A 14,055-nucleotide genomic window follows, 5' to 3' on the forward strand; every position below is an offset into this window, starting at 1 on the left:
AAACCAAATCCAGACTTTGAGGCACTGAAAATCTGGATTCAAATATCACAGCTTGGGCCCATCACATTTATATAAACCACATTTCATATATTTTCCATCAATTAGTCAAACCTTTACTCTTTTATTTTCTCTACCATTCCTTCGTGGCAACCCCTTTTGAGTTAAATGGAAGAAGACAGTTGAGAAACTGTTGAGATTCTTCCCAAACTGATCAAAACGACTCCTTTAGTACACACAAGTTATCTTTCTTTTTAAAAATATTTTAAACTAGATTTACATATCTATTTGATTTGAAATATAAAGATAGGAGAAAAGATCCTTTAAAACTACCTACTGTGTGCATATATACGCTAACTTAACTAAATCCATAAAATAGATTGTTTTAAAAGTCCATTTAGGCTACAGCAATGCATTGTATCAGTTGTGCAAAGCACAATTTTCCTGCTCTGATTGAAATCCTATTAATCCACATGTTCCCAAACCCGCCCTAGAAGGTCAGGCGCATTCCCTACCAGGACTGCTGCGAGAACCCTTCAGATACAAACCCCACCTTCTTTGGACTTGAAGACTTTAACATCCTCGCTAACGCCAGGCTAAACCTGCAACAGGGGTGTCACTAAAGCAGCACGTACATCGCAGTAAACTCTGTGAATAACACACCAGATATTTATTTTATTTCTCCATTTAAAGGACAGTTGCCACCAAACGCTTTAATGCCTCTCTTGTTTGCATTCCCTCGTTCCTCCTGCCCACGTGGGCTTCATTCCCAAGCCTATTCACAATGATGTTTTCCAAGCATGTGCCACATGACTTGTTCATATAAATGGAGCAAATTAAACTGTCTCCACATATATCCTATCACATTTGTAGCCCTGATTTCTCTCCTTAACACGTGGCCGAGACACCGTATTATCTGCCTGCAGAGGTTGACCTCAGGATATTAGATTCTGCCACATAGCTCTCTTGTACTAAACCGAGGGGAAACACTTAATCACCCCTGCCTTTTCAGGAAAAAATCAACTTTAAATTTGCCATGATGAAAAATCAATAAACCAGTAATTGCTTGGCTTATCATTGCGTGGAGGAACAAATTGGGAAGCGAAGCTTAGCGTCCACACAGATTTCAGTGAAACACACAGAGTTTCAGGATCACTAAGCCAGAAAAGGGAAAGGTCTCAGAGTGATAATTAAATCTACTCATGCTGATTTTCTGCCAAATTTATTTCCCCAGAGTATATAAGAATGTTTCTCTGCTTACTGGGTAGGCATAACTAATCAATTCAACACTGGGCCAACACACACGAGAAACAGAAAATGCAAATTCCAGGATAAAGGCATCAGGACAATACCCGCCCTAGCGCGAGCACCACCCTCGCATCGATTTACCTACGGATGGATCTCAAAAGAACAAACCGTATTTAGCTGCATTCTGAAAAACTTCTTTTCCTTGTTATCTGATGTAAACCCTTCTGTTCGTGCATCTCCATCGCGGGCAGCATGCTGCCGCGAGTGCCGGCCGGGCAGCAGCATCCCCGGCTCCTCCTCCCCACGCAACCGCAGAACGGGTGCTCCACGACAAGATGTATTTTAAATTGAAAAGTTAAAAATATTAGGATGCATGGTACACTCAGGGAAACGATCCAAAAATCTCACAGGAACACAATCCAATGTGTTTGGATTTTCCTCTCGCAGCACATCGCGTGCTTTATTTCAACTATTGCTGTTACCCATTTCAGCTCCTTTGAATTTGGCTTGCCAGGCCTGGAGTGAAAAATCAAGTTTGACAGTAAAATCCCCTTAAGATTTTGATGTAATTTTTCAGGCAGTCCCGAATGGAAACAAGTAAACAAAACCAAAGTAGAAAAAGGCCTCCATTGAAAATACTCTTGTAAAAGTAGTGCATTTTTTATTAATAGACCTAATTTCATGCAGCAAATTAGCATAGCTCCAATGGAAGTGCAAATGTAATCAAACCGAAAAATTCAAATGAGACGGAGGGAGCCTTTTTCTTTCTTTCTTTGCTTTTTTGTCACAAAAAAAATCATTTTGCTGTGTGTCCTTCAACTGGCTATAGGGACTATGGTAATTAAAACATTTAAAACAGCACAAGCCCCCAGTCTCTAATCTGGAGCTCAGGTCAGCTGTCTGTAGATTCTAATTTGTCCTCGATTTGTATTCATGACAGGAAAACGCTGCATATTTAACAGCAAACCAGCAGGAGGGGGCATTGGTGGGCTTGGAGGTCAAATAATTTGATTTCTGAGCAGATTACACGTAACATCCAACATCTAATCTCACACCTGATTTGGCAATAAAATTACAATAAAAGTAATGTTAAGACACCACCGCTTTAGGGTGGGGGGTGAATAACCAGTTTTCACAGGCCACGAAACAATTGCTTTATTTGCCGAGTCGGTTTTGCTTACCGCAGCGAGGAAACTCAACTTCACCCAAGTAAAGGTTACGGCGGCAGCGGCGGCGCTTGCTGCCAGCGCAGGCTGCCAGCTCAGAAATTCCCTTTTGGAGAGTTATATTTAAAACCATAAAATGGTGAATATCGGAGAATTCAAATTTTTTTTGAAAATTCAAAATTTCAGATTTTTGGAGGGAAAGAAGATTCTTTTTTTTTTTAAAAAAAAAAAACCTTTGGAAATCATTTACAACAATTTATTGATGAATCCACAGATGTTTTAGGCTAACACTCTTGTCTGAAGGCGAACAGACAGAATACGGTTCATCAGGCGACAACTGCCCAAACACAGGGCAACTTTTATAACCAGACATTCCTTACAGGACTTACGCAATTTCATTATTAACATTTTAACCAGAACGGCTTGGGGGAGCTGGCGGGGGATCACTCTGAATAATTATGCACATAATAAAATAGTTGTGTGAACTTAAAAAAACAAAACAAAACAAAATAAACACAATTGCTTTTTCACTACTCCCCCCCCTCCCCAATGCGGGAGAAGCTAATCCAGTGAGAATTTAATGATCAAAAATATACAAAGTTTTTGTGTAAAAAAGAAAAAAACAAACCAAAAACGAAAACAGAAAAGAAAGCAAAACCTAAATCAGTCTAAAGCGTGTGAAATAATCGCAACACTTTTTGTACAAAGCATGGGAAAGCTGGGAAGAGGAGAAAATAGAAGTGCATCTCTGTCCACCTGAGTCCCACCTCCGAGCAGCTCTAGGTAAAGCTGCGAATTACAACAGAGCAAATCAAAGAGGGTTCAAAATTGGCTACAGAAGCCGTAGGAGGAAGCGAGAACGAAGACAAATTGCAAAAAGCTCTTTCTGCAAGCAAAAGATGTCAACAGTACCCAGCAGATGGAAGCTGCATGGCTGAGACGGGAAAGGGAACGGGCTCCAGCACACACACCATGATGAATGCAAGAAGGATAAAAGTCTTGTTTGTAAATACATATGGGACATAAAACTACGCAAAACTGGTGTTTTGCATTGTGCAATTTCTCTGTGTATCTTGCATGGACTTGGTAAGCTTAAACACTTGATAGACAATTTAATAAGACCATTTATTTTCCAGTGAAAACAAAGCATTTTATTCTTAATTGGTAGCTAACTCCTCAGACAAATTGATGAATTCTATTTAACAAGCTTCTCTTCAGGAAACATTTTCTATTCATTTCAGAACAGTATAACATCCTTACAACTTTTTCAAAGACACCACAGGACAGTTTTTATGGTGCTTATTAATAAATTGAAAAGAAGTTTTCCTCCCGCTTTCGCTGTAAATTACCATTGTTTCCAATTCACTAACCAACCCGTTTTTTCCCCCTTCGCCTTTCCATAGTCGCCCTTTATAAGCACTGCAGGCAACGCAATTGCTAGCATATGAGCCGCTCACAATGGGATGTAATGAAAAAACCACACACGTATTTTTCAAAACATACGCTGCAAATTTGCAGAAGCGGAGACCCAGTCCCCTCACCCCGATGAGCCCCCGGCTGGAGCCTGGCTCTGCAACCCGACAGCAAAGCTCCCACCGCCGTTTTAAACATGGTGGGTTCTTCAGTATCATACACGCCGTCTCCAAGTAGGACAACTCTGAGCATTAATTAATTCCCCTTAGCGTCACACAGTCCCAAAGTAAACCAAACTAGGTAATTAGAACATTTTGATTTTGAATGAAAATCATTACAGCCATGGATTCAAAGGAGATAATGTTCCTGAGTTACCTTTTATAGGTAAATGCTAAGTTACCATTGCTTAGACTTCCTACCACTTGGAAAACTGTTTTAAATATTCCTTGCTGATAGACATTCATAGAATCACAGAATGGTTTGGGTTGGAAGGGACCTTAAAGACCATCCAGTTCCACCCCCCTGCCCTGGGCAGGGACACCTCCCACCAGACCAGGTTGCTCCAAGCCCCATCCAGCCTGGCCTTGAACACCTCCAGGGATGGGGCAGCCACAGCTTCTCTGGGCAACCTGGGCCAGGGGCTCACCACCCTCACAGTCAAGCATTCCTTCCTCATGTTTCATCTAAATCTCCCCTCTTTCAGTTTAAAGCTGTCACCTCCCATCCTATCGCTCCACTCCCTGATCAAGAGCCCCTCCCCAGCTTTCCTGTAGGCAAACAGATATTATACACCTATATAATAGATATTATTCCACTAACTCAAAATTTTCAAAATTGCCTTTGAAGTAGTGAAAGCTAAGGGCTTTGAAAACGCTTTTTCTCAAAGTCAGAAAAGCCAACTTGAGGGATTTTAAGATAAATTTATGATATTTTACAAAGTATTTTTTTCCAGTTTCAAAGGGATTTCACCACACAGCTTCAGAGCTGAATGGAGATTTCTGGACCCTGGGAATACTTTATTTTTCAGCTGTCTCTCTCTCTAGGTGAATAACATCAATTCAGTGGGGATGCTGACCGCGCCTGGGTCAGTGGGTATAATGCAATTCTGCCGAGGGAAATTAGTCCTGTATGAAGTCGTGAAGGATACACAAAGCTTTAACTCAGCAGAGCTCATAACTTAATTTGGAGAGACTTGGTAGAGATCCCCAGACCAGAAACACTCAATATCTACTAAACACTACCCTTAGCACTATTACAGAAAATATATTTCTATGTATACCCCTGAAGCGTTACGTTCTGAATACAGCACTCTCATTTACACACTGTAAGAGAAACACAGTTTAGTAGGGGGGCATCTAATGCAACAGGCTTAGGTGACTGTCTTCTAGTCACATGTTCTCATTCCATAATCAACCCCACGCCAGTCCCTGACGGAGGGTTATATGGCCTTTTTGAAGGCATTCTCTGTGCAGGGAGCAGCCCACACAGCACAGCAGCACAGCCAGATGATGGAGAGGTACAGCTTTGCTCTGGGCTGTCCCCGGCCAGCAGATAAAGCACCCACGCAGCTCCCACTCACTGTCCCCAGCGCGACAGGGGACAGAACAGGCAGAGAAAATGCAAAAATCAAAATAAAACAAAAAAAACCCCAAACAACCCACCCCCTCCCCCCCAAACATCTATTGAGATAAATACAGTTTGATAAGCGAAGGAAAGTGCAAAAACAAAACCCCAAGTGATGCTCAGCTCCTCCTACCAGCAGCCCAATGCCTGGCCAGCCTCAGAGCAACGGGCACCTTGGAGGACAAGTAAAATGATTTCTTAGGAAGAAGTTCGCAGAAGCAAAAAAATCTGCAGGAATTTCTACCTCAGCCCTTTCCAAGCATTATGGCAGAAAAGAGGAGCTCTTCCCATTTGCAGTTCATTTCAATGATCAGAAGGGGAATTAAAGATTTCGAGTATCATTTTGCAGACAAGTCAGAAAAGAGATCACTTGAACTTTGAGCCATCTGGAGCCATCACAAGACAGAGACTTCTCCCGCAAGAACACAACCGCGCAGGAACAGAAAAACGGTTTATCAATCTGAGTTCCTAGACTTCTAACTCATTTGCTAGGAAGATATTCATATGATCTTGCTCCACCTAATCCTCCTAGAAAGCTATCGAAAGGCTACGCACAGCAGATGGAAGCTGTTTTGCAGAAGAGGGTGAAAGAACCATGTTCAGAGCCCGGATGTTATGAGCAGCTCTTTGCTATTAAGAAAAGAGGGAATTAAGATCAGTGAGCCACTAGATGCTAAGAGAGCAAAGTTTTGGGAACATATAGGCACAATTTTTTGGGGTTTGTTTCATTTTGCTAGGCTAGATAATTCAGGGGGTTACAGATTTTTGCAGGGTTTTATTTTTATATATATAAAATGTATGTTGTGATGCCTTTTTAGTGCAAGGGAATCTTTTTAAAGGCACAGATGACATTTTAGTGTCTGCTCTTATGGAAAGTCATCACAGATAAATTTCTAAATCAAGTCCCAACCTTATTACATTTATACAAACCCACTCTGCTTACTGTATCCAGAAGGCAAATTAGAGGAAGTATATTATATTTTGCAAGTGTTCTGGACACTATATTAGATACATTGCAAAATACTGGAGGAATCGTAATGCTCAGGGAAACACAGCTCTGAAACACTGTCATTCCAAACTTGGGACTTTCGGGTTTTTTTAAGTGTCCTGGATTCCTGTCCTACAGACAAAAAGACCGCTTTCATACCCAATGGTTTACCTGAAGAGGTATGCCAGGGGCTTAATAAAGTCCTGATGTAGCTAAAGTAAACCCCATAGACTTCAAAGGTGTGGAGCCACCCGCAGCGCCTGCTCAGCTTGCAGGACAAGCAGTGGGAATAAACGCTCTGCTTTGGAGTTGCGGTTGTCCGTGAGCCTCCGTTATCAACTTCCACTTGAGACACTTCTGAATCACTCCCAATTTAGCTTTAATCTATAACAACCCCCCCAAGGCGTGTGTCCCACGGGCAGCAGGACCGTGTGGCTCTCCTGGGGTCACATCGGCTGGTCCAGCGGTGGCAACACTCCTTTTGGGGATGTTCCAGGATCCGTCCCACGGAGATTAGATGCAGAAGCATCAATGTGTCTATTATAATAAGTTCTCGCAGTGTATCCCAGATAATATAATTAGAAAATTAACATAAAAGAAAGTGTTTCCTTCAGATGTAATGATTGCCCAATACCCTTTGAAGTGAAAAAAAGCTTAGCATCCATTTCACTGGTTTTTAAACATCATTAAACTAAAAGTTTATTAAATGTGAACACCTCCAACCTCTTTCAAACAGAGGAAGAAATGCAGTTGATTAGCTGAAATTTTTCAAAGATAATTACACGGTATTTTTCTGTTTTGTCAAGCACAGCAGGGGCTTCAGGTACAAGACACTCGGTAAGACCCGAATGTTATACCTAAAACTGCACAGGGCCAACACCAACAACTCTGTCAGGAACTAAATAAGCCTGTAATTACCAAGCACTTGGTATGAGTGAAAGCTGACTGCCAAATTAACCAGTCCTCTGAAGCTGAGCCGAATGGGTGGACAGTGGTTAGCACCAAATAAAGCATTATCTCATAAAGCCCATGAAAGTGTGCTAGAACGGGATTCAATTTCATCCACTGTTAGGTATATGAAATTGGGGACTTCTGGATTGCTGGGGTTTTTTTAAGCAGTCAGTACATATTAGTTTCTTTGGATTAGCCCCATAATGCAAAACGATTTTCTGGAAAAAAAACCCCAATAAACCAAACAACCAAAACTCAAACACAGAAGAAGGGAATCAATTGCATGAATTTTTAATAAAGATTACGTTAGAGTTTTGAAATACATACTCAGCATACTTCACCGTAAGTCCCACAATTTGGAGCTTATTAAAGACAACTAAATGCAAAAACAAAGAGGGGATGGGAAATCATGTAAAAAGGTATAAATCCTGTAGGACAGCAACCAGCTGAATCAGACCTGCAAAGTATACTTAATTTTCTCATTCAACACATGAGGATTTAAGGAAGCTTGTTTGTATCTGAAGTGCAAATAGCTTTAAATTGCCTTCAGAAATTATTGAGGCTGGAACTCCAGATAAAGGAAAAACAGGTAAGGAAGAAAATTGGAGAAATTTGATTATAACCAGAGAAACAGCACCTGAAGTCAATACCTAAGAAGAGATGGCAACATGGAAACCGCTGGGATGTATTTTCCTAATCCAAAAATCTTGCTAATCACCTGTTCCAAAATCAAATAAATATGTAAAAGATTTCCATAAAATTCAGAACCTTTGGAGGCCTAAAAGACTGCCTCAGCTCAGACCAAGATATGAAATGGGAATTCAGGGGAAGAAATGCAAGCAGAGATTCGCTGTTTGAGACTCCTTGGTCGTTGGGAAGGATTCCTGGAAAATAACAGTGTCAAAGCAGGATAAGGAGGAATCTTGTCCTCAGGAAATAAATAGGAGGCAGTGTAGTGGGGGTTAAACACAGCATGTGCGGAAGGAGAATCAGGCTCTGGTGCCTGGATGGTAGAGGAGAGATGAGAAGAGATGAAGGCACAGCAGATGCAAAATGAAAGTTCCTGTCTTTACCTTGAAGATCAACTTCTTGTGCTCAGAGATAGGAAAAGAGGGGGCAGGCACAAGCAGAGTTTCCAGTAAGATTAAAGAGACTGGAAAGAAAGATGAGGAGATGGCATAGTAAAATTGTAAAGATTGGTGTTTTCTTCTATTTGATACCTACTCATGCAACCTACTGCCTCTTCTGTTTTGCATGACTTTTCCTGTTTTGGTTTAGCTTAATGATCTTAACCTCATATCACACTGGGAATTAAAAATATCTCAATCTCTTAACTTCTCCTTAAATTTCAAGCTGTCCTAAACAGCTTTACTTCATATTACTCTCCTCCATATATGACATCCTGTCCCTAACCAAAATATGATGGATATTTGGTCACAACAGTGATTTTTATAGTAAATGAATACCTCGAAAGGCCAGCTCTGAAAAATACATGATCTCCTCAAACATAACATCATCTTCAAACCTAGATCCTGTTTATTGGGAGGATAAATTATTGAGTAACCATCCACGTGATCCCAGGTGGACAAGGGGCACAGGGCAGGGACAATCAGGAACACGTTTTCATGGAGATTATTCAGTGTATTAAGTAACAGTTACAACCTGAAATCTATCATCACTTAAATAAGCTAAAGAGAAAGTTCGCTGCAGTGACCAATGTGCAACAACACGTATTTCTAGAGTAAAACCTCTGCAAGGAAGTGAAGACCTTCACTATATTTTCTTATGCTTAAGTCAATGCAAAAAATAATAGGTGTCACAGAGTTAAATGATTCGTTTTAATTCGAACAACTGAGCTATTTTCTGTGAGACAGGGATGTCTATCGCGGCTGAAGTGAGAAACTTTGAGGCTCCATAGATTGTTTGCATTGGCTCCGTCACGCTATTGAAAATGTCTCTTCCCATTACTCACCGACATACCAGCAAAATACATTTGTTTCAATTATCCCGGCACTTTACGTTAACTTTCCACCTACTGTATTGCAAAGGAAAATTGCCCAGATCCTGCCAGCTTTCAGTGCACCAAGTTTCATCAAGAAACAGATTAGCTCACTGCGTGACATCATACAGACTAAACACACAGCCAAATTAACGGCTCCACTTACTGTTTTAATCAAGCAATATATCCGGCACGCAAACCAGTGGTATCAGCTGGTCATAAAGTCTTAACGCGTAACTTTGTCTCAAATTATTACGTTGCTTTAATGGCAGCTAAAATACTTTTTGAAATCTGGTTGACATTTTTGGTGCATTTAGCGGTTCTCGCTAATCTTACAGGTCAGGAGCAGAAGGCTGTGGTTGACCCAGAGGAGCGGCAGACCGGCCATCTCGGATTCAGATGCCTTGTAAGAAAATCACACAGCCCCACTGGAACTTAGTCCCTTCACAATAATAGTTTCTGACTTACAGGATTTTAGTTTGCTACTGATTTAAAAAAAAAAATGCATTACCTTCTTCCTTTCTTTTCTTCGCTTCTTCTTCACTTCTCTCTTTAGCCTTTAATGCTTCATCTGCTTTAGCTGAAAAGAAACGAAATACAACAACAAATGTTATAATTAGTTAATTTATCTTGCCCAACAGCATTTCCTGGGGTATAAACCCAGTTTCGGACTCCTTTTTGTAGGAGTTCCACAATGTAGGTTCCACAATGAAGATGATGTGCAGAATTTGGTTCTTACAGTATTTTCTTTAAAGATATTACTACAGTTAAGACAACAGCGTGAATGGTGTTATGGAGGGTAACTTTTGCATGCAATATTAGTTCACTACAAATCTCTGCCTTCATTTTTTGCTAAGTAAAACTTTTAAGAGTTTTTTTTCTTAAATACAGATCTCCCCACCCTACTTGCACCCAGGCCGAACTATAGAGAAACAAATGGAGCACATTTAAAAAAAGATTTGCTACCATAGCGAGTAATCCATAAAACCTCTTTTCAGGATAAAACAGAAACAAAACAATATTTTCAGGGTTGCAGAGTGGCAGACAGCATTTAAAATAGGAGTCAAATACCTATTACTTAGTATTAAATTAGGTAGTATACAATTTTCACTGCAAATCACAGCAGCAGTACTTTATTCATGTTATGACAGTATTCTTTAAAAAGAATCTTTTTCCCTCTAGAAACCTCTTCCCTTATTACTTAATTATCTACTAGTTGCTCAACTGCAGGGGTTTTCAAACACTTTACTACAGATGTTAAAGAAGATTAAAAATATACAGCACAGTAACAAGGGACTATCAATATACTCTGTAAATTAATTAAATTTCTGTTCTAGCACATCATTTATTCCAAAGCATTAATGTCTCAAAGGAGCCATTCTCTTTTATTGCCATCTCACTGCCTGATGAGTGAACTAAGTGAGAATAAGTCCCTAATAGCATTATACTTGATGAAATATTAAGTTCTAAAAAGTATCACCACGTCAAAAGGAAAAGAACCAAAAAGAAAGAGAATTTAGAATTTAAACCAGGCCTTCTTATGTAATAAAATCACTGTATACTGTGGCACAAATAGCAAATGCTTATTCAGTTTTGCAAATACTTAGTCCTTCCACCTACCAAATCAACCAATAATTTATGAAAACAAAATTCAGCTCAGGAGAGGGGTGTCAAGGGGTCTTTCCGACCCTGGTGTCTTTTTGCAGCCAGTAGCTACACCTTCTTAAAATATACAACTTAAACAGTGGTGTTACAAAGTGATAGAAGTAATTATATAGACATCTGTTTCCACTTACATGCTTTTATACATATTTAGACTACATTTAAAGTCATGAAATATTAAAACTTTTCTGCCAGTGAAGATCATTACAAGAATCTATTAAATTAGATAATATAAACAAACTGCTAGTAACTCTAAAGACTTTTACTTCATTTACACTTTATTCTCCCTGGTAAAAGGACAAGGATAATAGAAATTCCATTTAAATTCAATTTTGGTTATATGTGTAATTGTAGATATACCCCTTGAGTCATGTAAAATGCTCAGCTTATGTTTCTTTCAAATTATCCCGCTCAGATTCACATTCTACTCCTTACAACTGTCTTCAATATGTATTAGCAGAGCTCATTAGGCTGAAATTTAATAATGCAAACATCAGGTGGATTTCAAGAACCTCCATTATCAACACAAGATGGATTGCTTATATAGCTCTTGGGCCAACTGGGCACAATTTAGATTCAATAAACTACCATGCCTAAATTTGATTTATCTATTCCACTATGCTACTTTGTTCTTCCTCACCGATTTGTTGCTGCACAGGAACAATTCATTGGATATCTCAATGGCTACCCAAGGCCAAAAAAAAATAAAAATATTAAAACACACATGAAAGATGTTGCCGGTCTTTGACTAAATTTCTATTTTGTATTTGTTAACTTTAAATTGCTAATTTCCAACCCTTGTAACTATAGGTAAAACTTCTGCTAGCAGAAACAGAGCTGTCTTTTCAAGTCCTGGTTAATTATATGGACAATGTAGCAATTTAGGAAGTATCATGAGGACAATTCTATATACAACACTGCTCATTAACAACAATTTAACTTGCCCCATATATCCACAGAGCAGTAAGTCTCTGAGGTTATAGGGCACCGTCCATTACGACCAAGAGAAGTCACTGAAGCCATGTGGTGCTTTAAGAATTTAATGCTAACCATTCTCTTAAAATGTTTTAAATTTTCTGTCATTATTCACTGGCAAAGCATCATTAAAACCTGAGATTTATTTTCATCAAATCAAGTTCAATTAAACATTAAGAGATCCTTACAACTTTTTCTAAAATGTAACACACCCTCTCTGTTCTGCGGACTACTATGCCCTTACCCCATATTTTAGGGTGTTTGAGACCACAGACAGCCCATGCTGGCCACTTAACACTTAAAAGCACTTAAAAGCCCCGATATTTGGAAGGGAACTCAGTTCTGCACTGCACTTTCCTCGGGCCGGAGGAGGACAGACAGCTGCATATCACCCCCAGCAGATCAAAGAAGTCACTTCAGCAAAAGTCTGGTTTTAATTGATCCAGGTAGCTGGAGTGCTGAGATTGCTCCTGAACCTGGGCTTCCTGCATGGATAAACCGCTAGCATGACAAAAGCCTGACTGCTTACAAAGCTTTCTAAAATATAAAATAAATAAATAAAGAGGTGCTCCAGCTTGCAGCATTTAAGAGCTCGTCCAACCCCAGATAAAATTACAATTCTATTGATTTTTTTTTTTCTCTCTGAAGGATGGGAAAATGACACACGGAAGATGTTTGAGATATGTACCTACACTAAAATAAAAAAGTTATGAAGTGCAGGTATTTGCTAGCAGCTAGTGGACTATTAATACAAGAGGATGGATGAAAGACAATTTTAGGCATTTCCAGGTGTGCACGATTGAAGTGCTTGTTCCAGCCTGGCTGGAATCAGCATCTCACTGTGCTGGATGCAGCACAAAGGAAGAAGAAACAAATCCTATCTTTGCAGTGAGAATAAACTGTGAGCAAAGAGTATGGGCATGCTACTCAGACAAATAAACGCAATGCAGAAGTGGAACAATATTGCTCAGTTACAACAAAGACACTAATATTTAATTAAAACTAAACTACATCAAGTACCTTCTGTGTCATTAGAAAAAGCCCAAACGAAACTCAAAACACCCTTCATGTTTCCATATGCACTAATATCCTAAATCTGAACATGCTGATGGGTTTTGAAACTCAGACTAGCTCTTTGATCCGCTTCGTTTCACCTGCTTTCCAAACCCCAATAACCACGTAACTAGAAGGGGCTCAAGCCCAAGCTGGCAAACCCACCCTGTTGGGAAGGAGCAAACCCAACTGCCAGGGATTTGGGGGAGCGGTGGAGGCTGCTGGCAGTCCGAGCGGAGAGGTCCCTAATGGAAATGCAGGTTGCCTGCCAGACCTGCAACTTTGGTTCCTGTTGAGGAGCAATTACAATGTACGGATCAACTGTGGATCAATGAAGGGTAGGTAATTCCCCGGGGACTGGAGGGATGAACCCTGTCCTCCTTGCTTTAACCCATTCAGTGCAGACCTGCAATGCCAGCTGCCCTTTGGCTTACGCTGAAAAGTGGGGTAAAAAGAAAAGAAAAGGAAAAAAGTGGATGATTTTGCATATTTTCCCATTTGGGAAAGGGAGAGGGTAGGTGTTTCCGTGTCTCCTTGATATTATCTATAGGCTGACTGGAAAAATTTGGACATGAAATGAGACCTCAGAGATTAAATACAAGAACAAAGAACAGCAATTTGCAAGCCACAGAGAAACACTGGGCCATAAATACCACCTGGTGTAAATCAGCATAGCATAACCAACTTCATGCCAGGAATTATCCCATACTATGTCTTACTGATGGTTTGCAGAGATTTTCAGGTTTACACTGACTCTGCCATTCAAGCAGACTCTACCCGATTACGTGCCAAACATTCACTCAGCCAGAAATGCAGGTTCCTGTCCGTTTTCCCATCCAGACTTCATACGCTCACCTAGATTTTCCTCTTTCTTCTTCATTAATTCCATTAATTCAGTGTCTTCTTCCCTCTAAATTGTTACTTCTTTATAGAAAATAAAGCCTCCCAAGAAATACTGTCACTTAAGAAACTTGATAAAA

General features: G+C 40.0%; 1 protein-coding gene across 1 annotated transcript in view; it reads right to left on the reverse strand.

Annotated features, from left to right (window-relative positions):
- The window catches only part of RSRC1 (arginine and serine rich coiled-coil 1), a 170,439-nt gene that overhangs the window by 22,589 nt on the left and 133,795 nt on the right, over window positions 1-14,055 (reverse strand). Inside the window, exon 7 of the mRNA XM_054205922.1 lies at window positions 9,897-9,965. Coding sequence (XP_054061897.1) covers window positions 9,897-9,965 — 69 coding nt within the window. The remainder of the gene's footprint in view (window positions 1-9,896; window positions 9,966-14,055) is intronic.

This window comes from Rissa tridactyla, chromosome 6 (genome assembly GCF_028500815.1).
Source record: "Rissa tridactyla isolate bRisTri1 chromosome 6, bRisTri1.patW.cur.20221130, whole genome shotgun sequence".
In the NCBI taxonomy this organism is placed as follows: Eukaryota; Metazoa; Chordata; class Aves; order Charadriiformes; family Laridae; genus Rissa; species Rissa tridactyla.